General features: G+C 42.0%; 1 protein-coding gene across 4 annotated transcripts in view; it reads right to left on the minus strand.

Moving 5' to 3' along the window:
- kiaa0825 (KIAA0825 ortholog) overlaps window positions 1-14,189 on the minus strand; it is a 102,338-nt gene that overhangs the window by 59,134 nt on the left and 29,015 nt on the right. For 3 of the 4 annotated variants that reach the window (XM_079337660.1, XM_079337661.1, XM_079337659.1), the window contains exons 12-20: window positions 12,602-12,792; window positions 11,243-11,449; window positions 10,871-10,981; window positions 8,906-9,045; window positions 5,851-6,030; window positions 3,344-3,574; window positions 2,953-3,257; window positions 2,702-2,808; window positions 273-417 (exon numbers count right to left, since the gene is read on the minus strand). In XM_079337660.1, coding sequence (XP_079193786.1) covers window positions 273-417; window positions 2,702-2,808; window positions 2,953-3,257; window positions 3,344-3,574; window positions 5,851-6,030; window positions 8,906-9,045; window positions 10,871-10,981; window positions 11,243-11,449; window positions 12,602-12,792 — 1,617 coding nt within the window. The other variant, XM_079337662.1, reaches the window with a different exon arrangement.

Consider the following 14,189-nt stretch of genomic DNA (forward strand, 5'->3'; position numbering starts at 1 on the left):
GAAAAAAAGTATCATCACTTTATTACACTCAGGTATCTTTTAAAGATTTCTATAAAGAATGTGACAGCCATGCCTGTCCTCTCCCCTCTGAGCATCTAACATAGGAAATCACCGTTGGTTCGCATCCTTGAGGTCATCTGAACAACAGAAGATCACAAGGAGGAGACTACACACGGGCAACAGCCCATTTCCCTCCGTCTCCCCCTCCAGAACAGCCTGCGGCCTCAGGCCAGCAGCCACCTAATTGCTGGGGAGAGGGAGTGCTTCCCTACCTCATTGGCTTGGATGATGTTATAGAGCTGCCTCAGGTAGTCGTTGCCACCTGCTTTGTGGCAGACCTCCAGCAGCATCAGGCCTATTTTCTGCTCAGTCAGTTCAGCCACAGCAACTCCGCTCTCCCTTCCTCGCTCAAACACGCTGAGAGAGAAACAGAGGGGAAAAGGAGGAGATGGGAGAGAAAACAAAAGAAAGACAGAAAAAAAAAAACACTGAGCGCAGCCAAGAGAAAAGTGAGGGAAATGTGAAGTGGTTGGGAGTCAGCTCGTTTCTCTATACTACCCCTGGCTGAGGAGGGATTTTTCTAGTTTAGGGAAGAATTTGTGATAACATTTAAATTTGGAAACCGCAAGAATATTAACAACAAAAAAAGTGTTTGAAAACGTGTTTTGAATACATTTACGTGAGTTTTATGAGCAATAAATATTGACCTGACGCACGGTCAAGGCTAAGGCTGTTAAAAAAAAAGGTGAGAAATAGAGACAGATTATTGAGTGTTAGATAACAAAATAATTTTCCCTGTTTCCATTATTATTCATGAGATACATAGCAGTAATTTGTCCGAAGGATACCAGCGTACTAAAAATGATTTGTGTGTGTGTTCTTTAACTTGTATGTGTGTGTGTAATTGTGTGTCAAGGTCCTCATGCATGTACAGGCTCGTGCCCTGGCAGACGCCCGCATCATTTTCCCGCCCTTTCAGTATGGATGGATATCACACTACCGTCCATCAAGCCTTCTCCTTCACATACACTCCCTGTCATTGTTCTCTCTCTCTCTCCGTCTTCCTCTTTGTAATTATAAGGTGGCAGAATCGGTGTCGCCTGTCAGCCCGCCATTGGCTGCTTGACATTGAGAGTTGCCGAGGAAGAGGAGTCCCCTCTCGTCCACATACATCCGCTCATTCTTCTGCCCGGCGAGCCCTGCGGTGATGTTGTTGTCGGCGATGGTGGCTGTGCACCCGTGTCAGCACCTGCGCTGTATCCTTTCCTGTCCATCACTGTGCAGGTGAAGCAGATGATTGGATTCAGTCAGCGCGGTGATTAATGAGGGCCCCTCCGGATTTAGGACAGCCTATCAATCATGTCATTAGGGCCAATGTGCCCTGAAAGAGGCAGACCTCCGCCAAGGAATAACTGCATTCATCTTCATCTGTGTATGCATCCCGTCAGCCCAGCCAGGGTCACCATGATGGAGAACAATAATCTTCTCCTCAACAAATTACTTTGCAAAGACAAGGTGGGTGGCGTGGGGAGGAGGAGTAAGGGGTAAAGTTGGGAAAGGAAGGAGAGAAAGTGGGATGAGGGTACCGAGTCGAGAGGGCTCAGAGGGGGCAAGTGGTCTTTGTTGCAGGTATTACTGAGCTTTTGTTGTGTGAGCGGGTGAGATGCCACAGAGTGGAGCATCAGTTGTTTTTGGAGCGTTCCCCCTCCCCTCTCTCTCTGACACTGTATTCTGATTGTTTACAAGCCAGGCGTCACTTCCCTGTGAAGGTTAGTTTAATGAATAGTAATGATCCCACTCAATGCCTCCGACAGGTGATACATAATCACTCTGCTTTCACTTTTCCACTCAGCCCCCATCACTGTCCCCCTCCCCTCCCTACCCCTGGCATCTCCTCCTCTCTTCCCGTCTCTGAAACAAAAAAGCATTTCCTAGAACTGGCCATAATCTACTCAGTGCTCTTCTATTTATTTCTTCTTCTTCTTTTTTTTTTTTTTTTTTTAATTGAACATGTTGCGTTGCAGTGCTGAATCCCCTTTTTATGAAGACAGATGTGTCCAGAGTTTGTCATGATGAAGTGAGCGACCAGAGGCGCAATTTCTGGGAATGAGTAACAAAACGTAGAGCCAAAAGTCACGGATCAGCTAGAAGTGAAAGATGTTTTCCCAACAGTCCGACCTGTAGACCACTCAGTCAGGCGCCATTGCCCATCATTTACCATAAAAAACACATCTGAGATAAATTGATCTTACTTATAAAGCTTCTTAATGAAAAATCCTCTTGGTCATGCCGTTCTTCAGAATATAAATGCTCAATCAAAAGGAGCAGTTTGCGTATTCTCATTGTTATATTGAGTTTTTTCAGTATATAATAAAATGCTGCTGAAAACATCATCAGTCAGTTCTTTATCAGCCTCAAGGCTCATCTATTGATAAACCACTTCATTCATGTATCGGGAACTCATTTCATAGAGAGGTACTTTTACAATCAAAATAATCTTGATCAATAACAGTTAATGTTTTGTTAAAGTTCCTCATGAATAATCAATGGAAAGGGGGAATAAATTAAGGATGATTAAATTATAACAACATTTCCCTGATTGAATAAAATTGTTCATATAGACAACATTTATTAAAAACATGAACACAAAATACCCGTCGGACCTTGAGCTCTTGCTTCATACTTGTAGCTGACCTCTCACCTGTCTGAGCACAGCTTGCGAGCTTTCTGCAGCTGCATGTTCGTCCACTTGGGTCTTTTTTCCTCCAGAGCCTGCAGCACTTTGTGCACTGTGGGTTTGGGAACGCCCTGTCCGACACACGGCAAACCATTAATGTAAATAAGTAAAAGTCAGATGGTTGATGGTTGATTTGATGACTCACGTTAAATGAACCCCTTTCAATTATTATTATTGATGTTGCTGTTATCAGTATCTTTATCACATGGGGTTACCTTCTGTTGAATGCCGATCGCAGCCTGTAGGCACTCAGCCAGCAGGGACAGAGTGTCCCTTGCCCCATGGTCCAGCACTACTCCATTGATCTGTTCCAGTGTGTGTTGGTCCTCCATGCCCTGGATCAGACAGCCCAGCAAAGCCCAGAGTAACAGGCCCACCAAGCGCAGCTGCCGGGCATGCTGGGAAAGGTGCTTCTCGGCCACTTGGAAGAGGAAGCGGATGGGGAGGGGAATGGATGCGACAGCCATCGGCAGGTTGGTAAAAATGAAGGACATGGCTTGAATAGTAATGGATATGACAGCTGAAAAGAAAGAAATAAAGAAAGTTAAGTTCTGGGTTTTTAAAGTTTATCTCAGTTGAAAAATGCGACACTCAGTTTCTGCATACTGTTCGTCAGCGTCTCCTTTCCCTTTGCTTCTTGTGCTGTGTAGTTCCATTCTTTGGGTACTTTAGCCAGGATGCTCTCCGGTACATTCTGCTTGAACAACGATGCAGTAGGTTCCTGTGTTGCCTGCCAACTTGTCACCATGGAGACCAGGTGTACCAGGAGGTTGTTGGTTGACTTGCTGACTATCCCTCGAACACAGCTGATCACCACAGGTACAGTTCTTGTTGTGTCTGACAGAAGAGGGAAATGAATAAGCAGGCTAAGAAGAGTGCATGGAAGTCTATCAAACTCTTAAGACTTCATCTTAAGGATGTACACATTGTATTGCTATCCATTCTCTTTAAATATAGTTAAAAAAACATAAAGCTGAACTATACAAGTACAAACAGAAGAAAATCAGGTAACACATTCCACTGTTAAATCGACTCCAGTGAAGTTATAACTTGACCATAGAAAACCTCTGCTCCAGCATATGAACTAATAATTAATATATATTAATTTTTCTTTCTTTACCTTGGTGACAGTATTGTGAAAAAATAAAAATGATATTTAGATGAATTTGATAAGCAGAAAAGATACATGATTTATTTAAAAAAAACCCTCCATTACTACAAACTTTAAGGGTAGTCGCGAGGAAGTCTCTATTTGGCGATGACCCCAGCTTTCATTGGGCGAGAGGCGAGGCTACACCTTGGAATGGTCACCAGTCAATCACAGGGCTGACATGTAGAAACAGACAACCAGCCACACTCACATTCACACCTGCAGACAATTTAGAGTCACCAATTAACCTAACAGAAAAGCTCCTGTCTGACGGGGGTTTAAACTAGGAAACAACAGATTAATAAAAGACTGTTCTATCATTATACCAAGTCTTAAATCCTAAAAAGTCTGAACTCTTGAACCAAGGACACAAAGACATGCACTTTTTTATGTTCTGAAAATTGTCAAAGTAAAAGCAACTTTAAAGTCATGACTGATACCAAATTAAAGAGGGGTTAAATTTCCTATTATAGGCAATATGAATGAGTACTTTCAGCTGTTATATTTTAATCATTACATGTATGATTTACTGCACTTTTGAAAAAATTGTAAAACATAGATTTGAATTCCTTACACATCCAAAAACTGCAAAGCCATTCTGTAGAAATTTCAGAATTTAATAAAGTAGTGGAAAGTTAAATGCAGATGTTGTCTATCAAACCCAGGTGGCCTGACAGCACAAATCATACAACCTTCCCCAGGTGCACCATGTCTTTCAAGCTCTGCCCTTTCATATCTTGCTCATATCGATAACAGAGCACCTACAGCATCAAGTTCTATGGCACCCATAAAATTCCTACTGCTTTGGCTGTAAAACCAAAGGCTACAACAGAGAGATATAGTGCTGCGACAGCAGCGGAGGCACACTGTTATCTCCAGGGACCCCTCACAAAAGTGTGACCTCAGACCCGCAGGAAAAGAGGAGCATGGGACCAAAAATGATACAGCTTTTTGAAGGAGAAGCGCTCTGTGGCAGGTGATACCGAGGACTATTTTTCAAAGTCACTTGGTTCTCAGACTTTAAACTGCCCGTTATCATATCGACTGGTGTATTGATCTGAAACAACCTGCTACAGTGTGATGAAATAACAGTATAAGTGGAGAAATAGTAAAGTAATCTATGAAAGCTAACTCAGTGAACAGTTTAAATAGAAATGGGGGCACGGGGGGCATCCTGTAACCAAAATTATAATACACAGATTTGGCACAGTCCAATAATTAAACTAATTACCCTGTGAGGATAAACTATGATTGGATGACATTGAGAATTTCTCTCTTGCTCATTCTAACTTTTTTTGGTTCCTTCCCTCTGTCAACCTCTCTTTGCTCTGTCTCCATCCAAATACTCTTTTCAATCACCCTACTTTATGCTACAATAATTACCTCTCAACCAGGATAAAAAAATAAATAAAAAATCACCACCAGCTCCATACTCCAAAGTAGTTGTGATTAAGGTCGGCATCAACGTTTGTACCAAAAAAAGACTAAAATAAATAAAGAGTTGGAGAGTCATTTGCCATCTCTGTAATAGTTTATTAAATGTGTGCTTTAGCTCACGTGCATGTGACGTCAACCATGGAATTAAGAAAAGAACTTAGGTATTATTTTTGAAATTAAGAAGTTGACTCTTCTTTATCAAAACACAAGAACTGCTCTGACTTAGAATTTTTTAATCAGAGTTTTTCAGTACCCATTAGGTTGATAGTACAGTATTTTTTCCAATGAACTACAGAGCATGTATGCCTATAACCTCTAAAATAATGAGAATAATGAATTGCTCTCCTGAAGCTAAAATGTATCTTTTTTTAATAACTCTTCACATTATTGCATTTAAGTATTACGTCTACTTGAAAACAGAGTTCTACCAATAACTGCTGAAGTCACATTTACATAAAAGTCATGCAAATCTACAGTAAAGAGCCTTTGCGCTTTATCTTTAAAGGTGAGCTGGTTTCCACTTTACCTGCCAGTGTGTAAAGATGTTCCCATATGTGTGCCTGTTCCAGGTACCGTTCAAGGACCTGAGTCAAGGCCTTGGGAACATTGTTTAACGAACTGAAAAAATTGAACAATGTGACCAAGAAGTCATCTGCTGCTTTGTGCAGCTCTGTAGATGTTTCTAATCGGCTCTCCTGGCAAAAGTCTAAAAAAAAAAAAAAAGGAGGAAGAAGAAAAGGAGTCAGTCTGAGTCATTTAGACACTTAATGGTTCAATACATTGTCAGTGATTTGATGAAACTTCATATTCAGAACACTTGACACTGTCACACGAACAACAGGATACACAAAGGGATTAAAAAAAACCCTATACTCGTTTGCTCTCATGGATCCAGTTGAGTGAGTGTAAAATCTAACTGTTATTTGGATCACAGTTCAGAAAAAATATCAACCTTATGCAGTCAGGTTGTGAAAGACACTGTATAAAACTCTATCCTATGAAACAGCACCTTGATTTCCTTGCACAAAAACACATCGGAAAATGTCAAGGCTGCCCAACCTGACACATGTTAACAGAAAGGGTGAACAAAAGGCGTTGTGGGATAGAAAGAGCAGAAAAACCCACATCTGTGTTAGATGGGAGAGAAAAAAAAACGGACTAAAAAAAAAAAACAGAAAAAGGAACAGATTTCAAAGCCCCACAGCACATGGAGACAGGAAGTGAAAAGGAAGAGGTTTTGACAGGGTGTCCTTGTGGGGGTTGCTGTCTGAAAAGCACAGGGCTGCGGATGGAGGTGTGTGCGTGTTTTACCCTTAAGGATGTCTATATGTGTTTTGTGTGCATGTAAATGTGTGCGTGTTCAGTTGACAGGGGTTTGCTGAGGAAAAAGGCCCACCGCTCCAGAGGTGGCAGACATCCAGAGGTCTGTCAGTCTGCTGTGTGGGAGATGACAGCTATTTGAATAGGAGGGTGTATGCTACGCAGCAGTCAATGAGGGGGCGCTGTGATGGAGGGCAGCGGGGCTTTAGTCTGACTAATTCTGGACTATTTTAAAATTACAAAGCTAAATTAGCTTCTGCAGTCATAATGACCACCATAATAACAGGCATGTAGGAATCTAAAGCCACCCATCAAGGTCCAGATGATGACCGTTTTTCTTACTCTTCCTGTCTTTATCACTTGGTTTCCTGGTTTTTCACTTAAAGAAAGAGTCAGAAGTGGTCAACCTAACTATCCTAAAATCAGCCCATTAGCCAGAATGATGTGGACTACACGAGCATCTTGTTCTCAGCCTGTCTTGTAATTGGTCCTCAAGGAGAGTTTGCTCTGTATAATACTGCTGTGGCTGCAACTGTCCGAAGGAACAAGAGTGACTAACATTAATTTCAATGTGAGGTGCTGGAGAGCATGGCAGGTTAACTAGGTGCCTTTTAATAATGGTCCCATTATGTAGCAACAGAACACTTGAGAAAAACAGATGACAATGCGCTCGCACATCTCTGTAGAGTCTCTACTACTGCTGCTGCATACGGTAACTCCAGCATGTTTGTTTTTTCATGTCGATTTCTCGATAGCTTTTTCAATCTTTCCGCACTCTCTTTCCCTCCCTCTCAGTCTCCGAGCTTATCCAACCTTGATACATAGCCAATAGCTACACCTGTTTATCTTCCGGACGACCAGTCAACCAGTCACTAGGGCCCTCTCTGCAGACTTCTCTAATTGGAAGCAGACACGCTGATGATAATAAAAAGGAAGAGTGTGTGTGTGTGTGTGTGTGTGTGTAGGTGTGTGTGTGTATCACATGATTTAGTGTGAGCTGTGTAAAAGCCGAAAAATGTTATTTCAAATGTATGTGAGTTGTAATCCCCTGCTAAATTAAAACATTTTTAAAACCAAGATCGGTTCAGTTAGCTTAGCTTGCTAGCTGGCTCTTTAGCTATTTAGAATAATATAAACCATTAGTATTGCGATATAAATCATACATTATTGTATTGTATTCTATTTATTCTACTAAAATGCACTGCATTATATTTTCATTGTTTGAATTGAATACAGAAGTACAGCACATGTCACAAAAACATTTCTCTGCACATCCTGTATGCGTATATGACAAACAAAAACCTTTGAATCTTTTATTTTAAAAAAGTTGTCACTGAGCAACTACTGTGTTAAAGCAGAACTACTAATGCACCAAAGTTAACATGTTCATGCATTATTAGACAGCAGAATTTTTTTTAAATACACAAAACAGTGTTAAATAAGATAGATCAGAGTCTAATTCAGGGGTTTCAGACTCTTATTATTACTATGATCGATACTGAGGGTCTGCTTTCTACCAAGAAGTCAAGTATATCCATGTATGGGAAGTGGCAGTGGATTATGGGAATGTAGGCATTCAGTCAGGCTGTTCTCTCTGTCTGTCTGCTTCCTGGTTAATTAGCCCGTCAACGTGATAACACGCGAGAGTCAGCGCTTCCAGCGTTGATTTACAGCAGTGCGCGGGGAGAAGCATTGCAGAGCCTCTGAGCCAGACTCAGACCAAGCGAGAGAATGAGACAGTGCGAGTTGTTATTAATGAGGTCGCTATAATGTGAATTAATGTGCGAGTGCACAACAGTCTTTAAAGGTTAGACTGTTGCCGGTGCGGAGGGGAAAGAAGGAAGGGAAAATCTTTAAAGGTCAGCGCCTGTGCTCCGCCTGGGCCTGTTGAGTGTTTATTACTACTCTCTATTGATTTAGTGATGATGGTGAGCAAGGTGAAAATGATGATGAAGGCAAAGATGCTGATGATAACTTCATAAAATGGATAGAGCTCATCTAAGGTCTGTAAAACTCACTAAGGATCTCAGGGCAACATAATTAAGACACTGGTAAACAGCTTCCTGCACATGGCTCCTGAAGGATTCACTCTGTGGATTCAGGGTTATTTTTATTTTCTTATAAAAGGAAACATTCAAGAACTTGTGAAGCAGGTTCAATTTTCTTCTCGAATATTGAAAACTATGGACTCAAATGATATATCTCTATTCTTCATACAAAAATAAAAACACAATCCATGCACACTTAACAGACAGACTTACAAGAGTTTTCTAGGAGTGTTCTGGGCAGGTGACAGTCTCTGTACAGCAACATTTGCAGTAGCAACTTGGGATTGCATCCAGGGTCAGAGGTCAGCAGCCTCAGCTGACATGCAGAGGCCGCCTGGCCCATAAGACCATCTCTGGGAGAAGAGAGGAGGAAAACAATGTTGACAGTTCTGCAGTGTCAGGTGAGCGTACAGATAGCAGTCCATTTAGCAAGAGACAACAAAGGAGGAAAAAGCCTTCAAAGTGAAAGACGAAATTTGATATCACAGCTGTCTTGGATGACAATCTGGGAGGAAAAAGTGTTTATGTTTCAATGGGAGCTTCCCTCAGTGTCACTCACTCCTGATACGAGCTTAGTCTGCAAATGCTTTCACTCTTGCTTACTTATAGTGTGCACCGGGAAGGAATTAGCTCTAATCTTGGCCAGCTAAAACCAAATTAACATTTGGGAGACAGCCAAATACATGAATATACAGCAGTACCCCCCTCCTACATCTTTTGTATAACCAAGAGGCTGCAGCCAGCTGTGGGTAATGAGCCGTATCCTTGGTGTGTGTGCGTGTAAGTGTATTCTTGTGTGCACCCTTCAGAGCCTAGGCTTGTGGTTATGTATGTGTGCAAGTGTGAGCGCATGCTGACATGTGTGCGCCTGCATGTTACTTTATACATCTCAATAAAACCTAATGGAAGGAATGGACAGAGTTTGTCTGAAGAGCGAGGAGGAGGGAGAGGGGAGTGGGCAGGGGGTGGCTGCCCAAAATTAACCATACTATTTGAGGCAGAAAGCGAGAGCGGGGTGCACCCTGCTGCTTGACTGAGGAAGGCGATGCCTCAATCTGACAGTGCAATTTATGATGTCACTAGGACCGCAAATCCAGAAGAAGTCCTCTTTTAACTACACTGATAAATCTAAGTGGCTACAGCAGAGGGTCAGCTTACAGAACCAAGACACACATACACAAACACACATGTGCAAAGGCAAGAAAAAAAACCCCAATGCAAATATATAATAAACCAGAAAACACAACTCAGATACAGTTTTATAGTCTTATGTTATGCTGGATGATTTATTTATTTGCTTTCTGGTTTCATGATTGTTTTTTTAAATAACCATAACAATGGTTTTATTTTAATAGGCTGCAGAGAGATTTGGCCACGAGGATGAGGACCTGTGGACCTGGACCTGGGAAAAACGAAAAAAGGCCCTCTGGCGAATTTGCATGCCGGCAGGGGGTTGGAGCAAAGAAATAAAGAGGTCATAAAAGTAAAACAATTTTAGCTCTACAATATTTAGGAGCTGGGGAGCCAGGGGTAGACTTGATTTGTGTGCCATCAACCCGCAATAACATCACCTCTTATGAGAGGGAAAAATATGTGAGGGGAGGAGAGGGGAGTCAAGGGTGAAAGGGGAGAGTGATTGAATGCACTTTGGTGGTCATGACAGTAACTGGACACACATGTACACATATGTAAGCATGCATGCACACATGCAAAGATATAAACATCGCAATGTGTTCAACGATCAGCAACCAACAATATATATATATATATATATATATATATATATATATATATATATATACGCAATCAGTGTCAGAAGCAGCAGAAGTTCTTTTCATTATTTTCTCATCTGTGTTATATTAGCGCAGTAGTTCAAGCTTCAAGCCCTGAGCAACAGCAAGTTTCACACACACACACACACACACACACACACACACACACACACACACACACACACACACACACACACACACACACACACACACACACACACACACACACACACACACACACACACACACACACACACACACACACACACACACACACACACACACACACGGCGTGATGGCATGGCATACCAGAATGTGCGTGTATGCAAGTTTGTAAGTGAATGTCAATATATGCGTCTACTGTGATAAGGTTGATGGATGGTATGATGTGATGTATTTTACATACCGTATGACCTGCTCAGTGAAGAGGTCTTGGTTGATGGTATTTAGCCATCGGACAACAGGGCTGTCAGGCTGAACTGGTGCAGACGTTTCTGCAGGATCAATCATAAATACTCTGCAGGAATTGAGATCACACATGCACATTAAAAAAATATATACTGTATATACATTTTAAATTCCTAAACAATACACTGTTTTAAGTGGTCACACCTCTGCAGAAGTTATTTCATGAAATCAAATACATCCTTCTGTGTGGATTAAAGTAATGTCATTTTTTATTTTTGTCAGTTGTAGCCCAACCAGTTAAAGTAAAGGTTGCAAAGACCTTGTAAAGAGAGGGAAATTTCTGGTGAGGGAAAACGCTGAGCATACTAACCTGTGCAGCAAAGATAGGGGTGCTGTGACAATGACCAGGACTGTCAGGAGTTGCTCACACAGGCTGTGGATTATGTATGGCCAGTCTGCTCCTCCTGCTATTATGGCAATTGGTGACAAAGGTTTGGAGTGCACCAGAGCCTCAGGACTTTCACACACACTCCACATAAGTTGCTCGACGTACATCAACACGGCTGTTATGTCACACCTGACACACACAGAGCATGGAACGAGAAAAGGCAAATGTATTGATGAAAGGGGACAAGATGAGATGTGAGGGAATATGTGAGAACACATTTAGAGAAAGAGAAAGCCACTATCATGGTAATGCACAAAAGCCAAGCTTCTCTGTCTTCAAAGGCTAAGATCCAAAATTACATCATGACATAACAGGCTCATTGCGCAGGCAGTCAGATAATACGACCTCCTGCTGGTTTTACTGTTGAAAGTTAAATGTACTGGCGGCTTTGAATTTCACTATAAAAGTCATTGCTTTTAAATCTCAACGCCTCTAAATCTGTTTCCTCAATTGGTTTAGGAGAGCTGCTCATCATGTCTCTTCTCCTCATCCTTGCTCTTCATGTGGCCTACATGGTTATTAAACCCACACACGGACGGACTGATGCAGGAGAGGTGAGATATTGTAAGAGTATCCATATGTGTGTTGTAGACATAGGAAACTTTAAAAAAGCCATCTGTTTAGGCAAGCTTGCACTTTACAAATGTCCCTCTAGAAACACATGCATCCCAAAGCAACATAAACCAGGCTCAGTGATGACATCAGGTGGTGCGACATGTGTGGAATACGCATTTACTTTTTCACTCTTTTGTGACTCTTCTGTGTGTCACAGTTAACTTTGCATTGTCATCACTCTGCTACAAAGAGTAGAGGGGCAGGTTTTTGCAACGACTCAACAGAAGGAGAACCATCAGACTACCAAAACTAAATAAAATAGTTTTTACGGTCCAAAGTGACAAATATTAAATAACCTGATCTTCTTTGAAATGTAAACCCATACTTGAAATTGATGGCGGAATTTTGTTTTCGGATGTTTATTAGCACTTGTCTGATGGGGTCTCTGCCAGAATTCTGCTTGTGAAACAGTGTGGAGACAGGAGGGGGACGAAGGGATGAAGTACTGTAGGTGTGTCTGAAGAGAGCATTGATTTGATCGGAAAATCTGCCACAAAATAAGCCTTTCAGGACTGAAAAAAAGATGCATTGACATTAAAACAACTATTTGTGCTCCATTAAAAAGACAAAAACTCCTGGCAGCCTGTTGCAATAAATTCCTATATAACAATGAGTGAAATGATGTGTTCAGTATACATAAATGAGGCCACCTTTTAAATAAAGTACCTGATTTGCAGGAGTCTCTTGTATGAAGGACGGGCTCTGGCATATCTTTGCACCAGCAGCTGTAGAGTCTCTGCAAGCACCTGGCCCAACACCTCTTTAGCTAACTCCGGAGGGAGCGCTGCCCACAGGTCGCTCCGGAGACCACACAAAAAGTAGAACCACATCTGCACGGAGAAGGAACAGCGCTCACCCTGTGGACGAAAGTGTTGGACAGGAGAGGGGGGGGGGGGGTTCCAGATGAAGATAAATTGTGATATGGGTAATGACACTGAAGCAAAAACAGAGAACCAGGAAAAGGGCACGAAGATAGAGTGAGACAGACTGAGAGAAAAAAAAAACCATGAAAGAAAAGAAAGAGAGAGACCGAGACAGAGGCAGGACTGTCAACACCAGGATGTCTCGGTGGTCATGCCACCTGCACTCTGCACCTGGGTTTCTACCCCCACTGGGATTTTTCGACTGCTTTAAAGTCCAGAACTGGAGAACACATCACACCGGTCACACATATGAAGTAAGTCAGAGAGAAAAAAGGAAATGAAGAACCCTCTAAAAGATATGAGCAGGAGAGAGAGCAAGAGAGCGAGAGGGAGAAAAGAACAAGAGCTTTTTATCCTGTGGCTTTGTTGAAAAGTATATACCTCCACTCATCTGAACACCTCATGTTTAACCTCTAACAATAAACTGTGTGTGTGTGGTGGTGAAATATCCAAAACTTCCTCCTGTCTTCAAATCATCATGCCCTTTGGTCCCTTCTCATTTTCTTCCCATTTCACCTCATCGTTCTTATATTTTCCTTCTCCCCTTCCTTTCCCCTTCCTCTCCTCCCTAGAGCCAGTCATTTAGGGATCTGCGGTTGATGGGGAGCGTGACCGAACTCTATGTCCGGGATTACACCACCATCCTTCGCCTGTGGACTCAGACATTAGATCCAAACCAGGAGCAGCGAAAACTACATGTGCGGTTGTGCTGTTTTATCCATTCATTCAGGTCTAACTTTATTCAATCAGCTAGGTCAACTAGGTACAAATTCCTGTCAGTGACGACAGCTTGGCTATAGTGAAGACTGAATCTGGAATAGGAACTTGAGGAGGAACTACACTTGGAAACTGTGTATAACATTCCCTGTATGGCTTTGAAAGCTCTGTTGGTGAAGTACTCACAAGAAAGTTTTCTGTGGATTTTCTTGTAAAGAACTTATGAATGTCCTTTAACTGTTCAAACAACCATTTTTAAAACACAGTTCTCTGGTCAGTTACAGCATTCTGTGTCTTCTTTCCATTTATTATCTATACTGCTTACCTCGTCGTAGGGGGTGCTGAAGCTGTCATTGGGTGACAGGTACACCCTGAACTGGCCGTCAGTCAATAACAATGCCAACAACACGAAACCAAGTATAATCAGATTCACACCTTTGGCAATTTTTGAGTCATAATTAACCTAGTGAGCATGTCTTTGGGCTGTGGGAGGAAGCTGGAGTGTACTGACAGGGATTCAAACCAGGAATCTTCTGGCTGTAAGATGACATATACTACACACATATACTAAGAAGAAAAAAGGCCATGGCTGGGGCAGGGCTATGATCATAAAC

This window comes from Symphodus melops (genome assembly GCF_947650265.1).
Source record: "Symphodus melops genome assembly, chromosome: 1".
Taxonomy (NCBI): domain Eukaryota; kingdom Metazoa; phylum Chordata; class Actinopteri; order Labriformes; family Labridae; genus Symphodus; species Symphodus melops.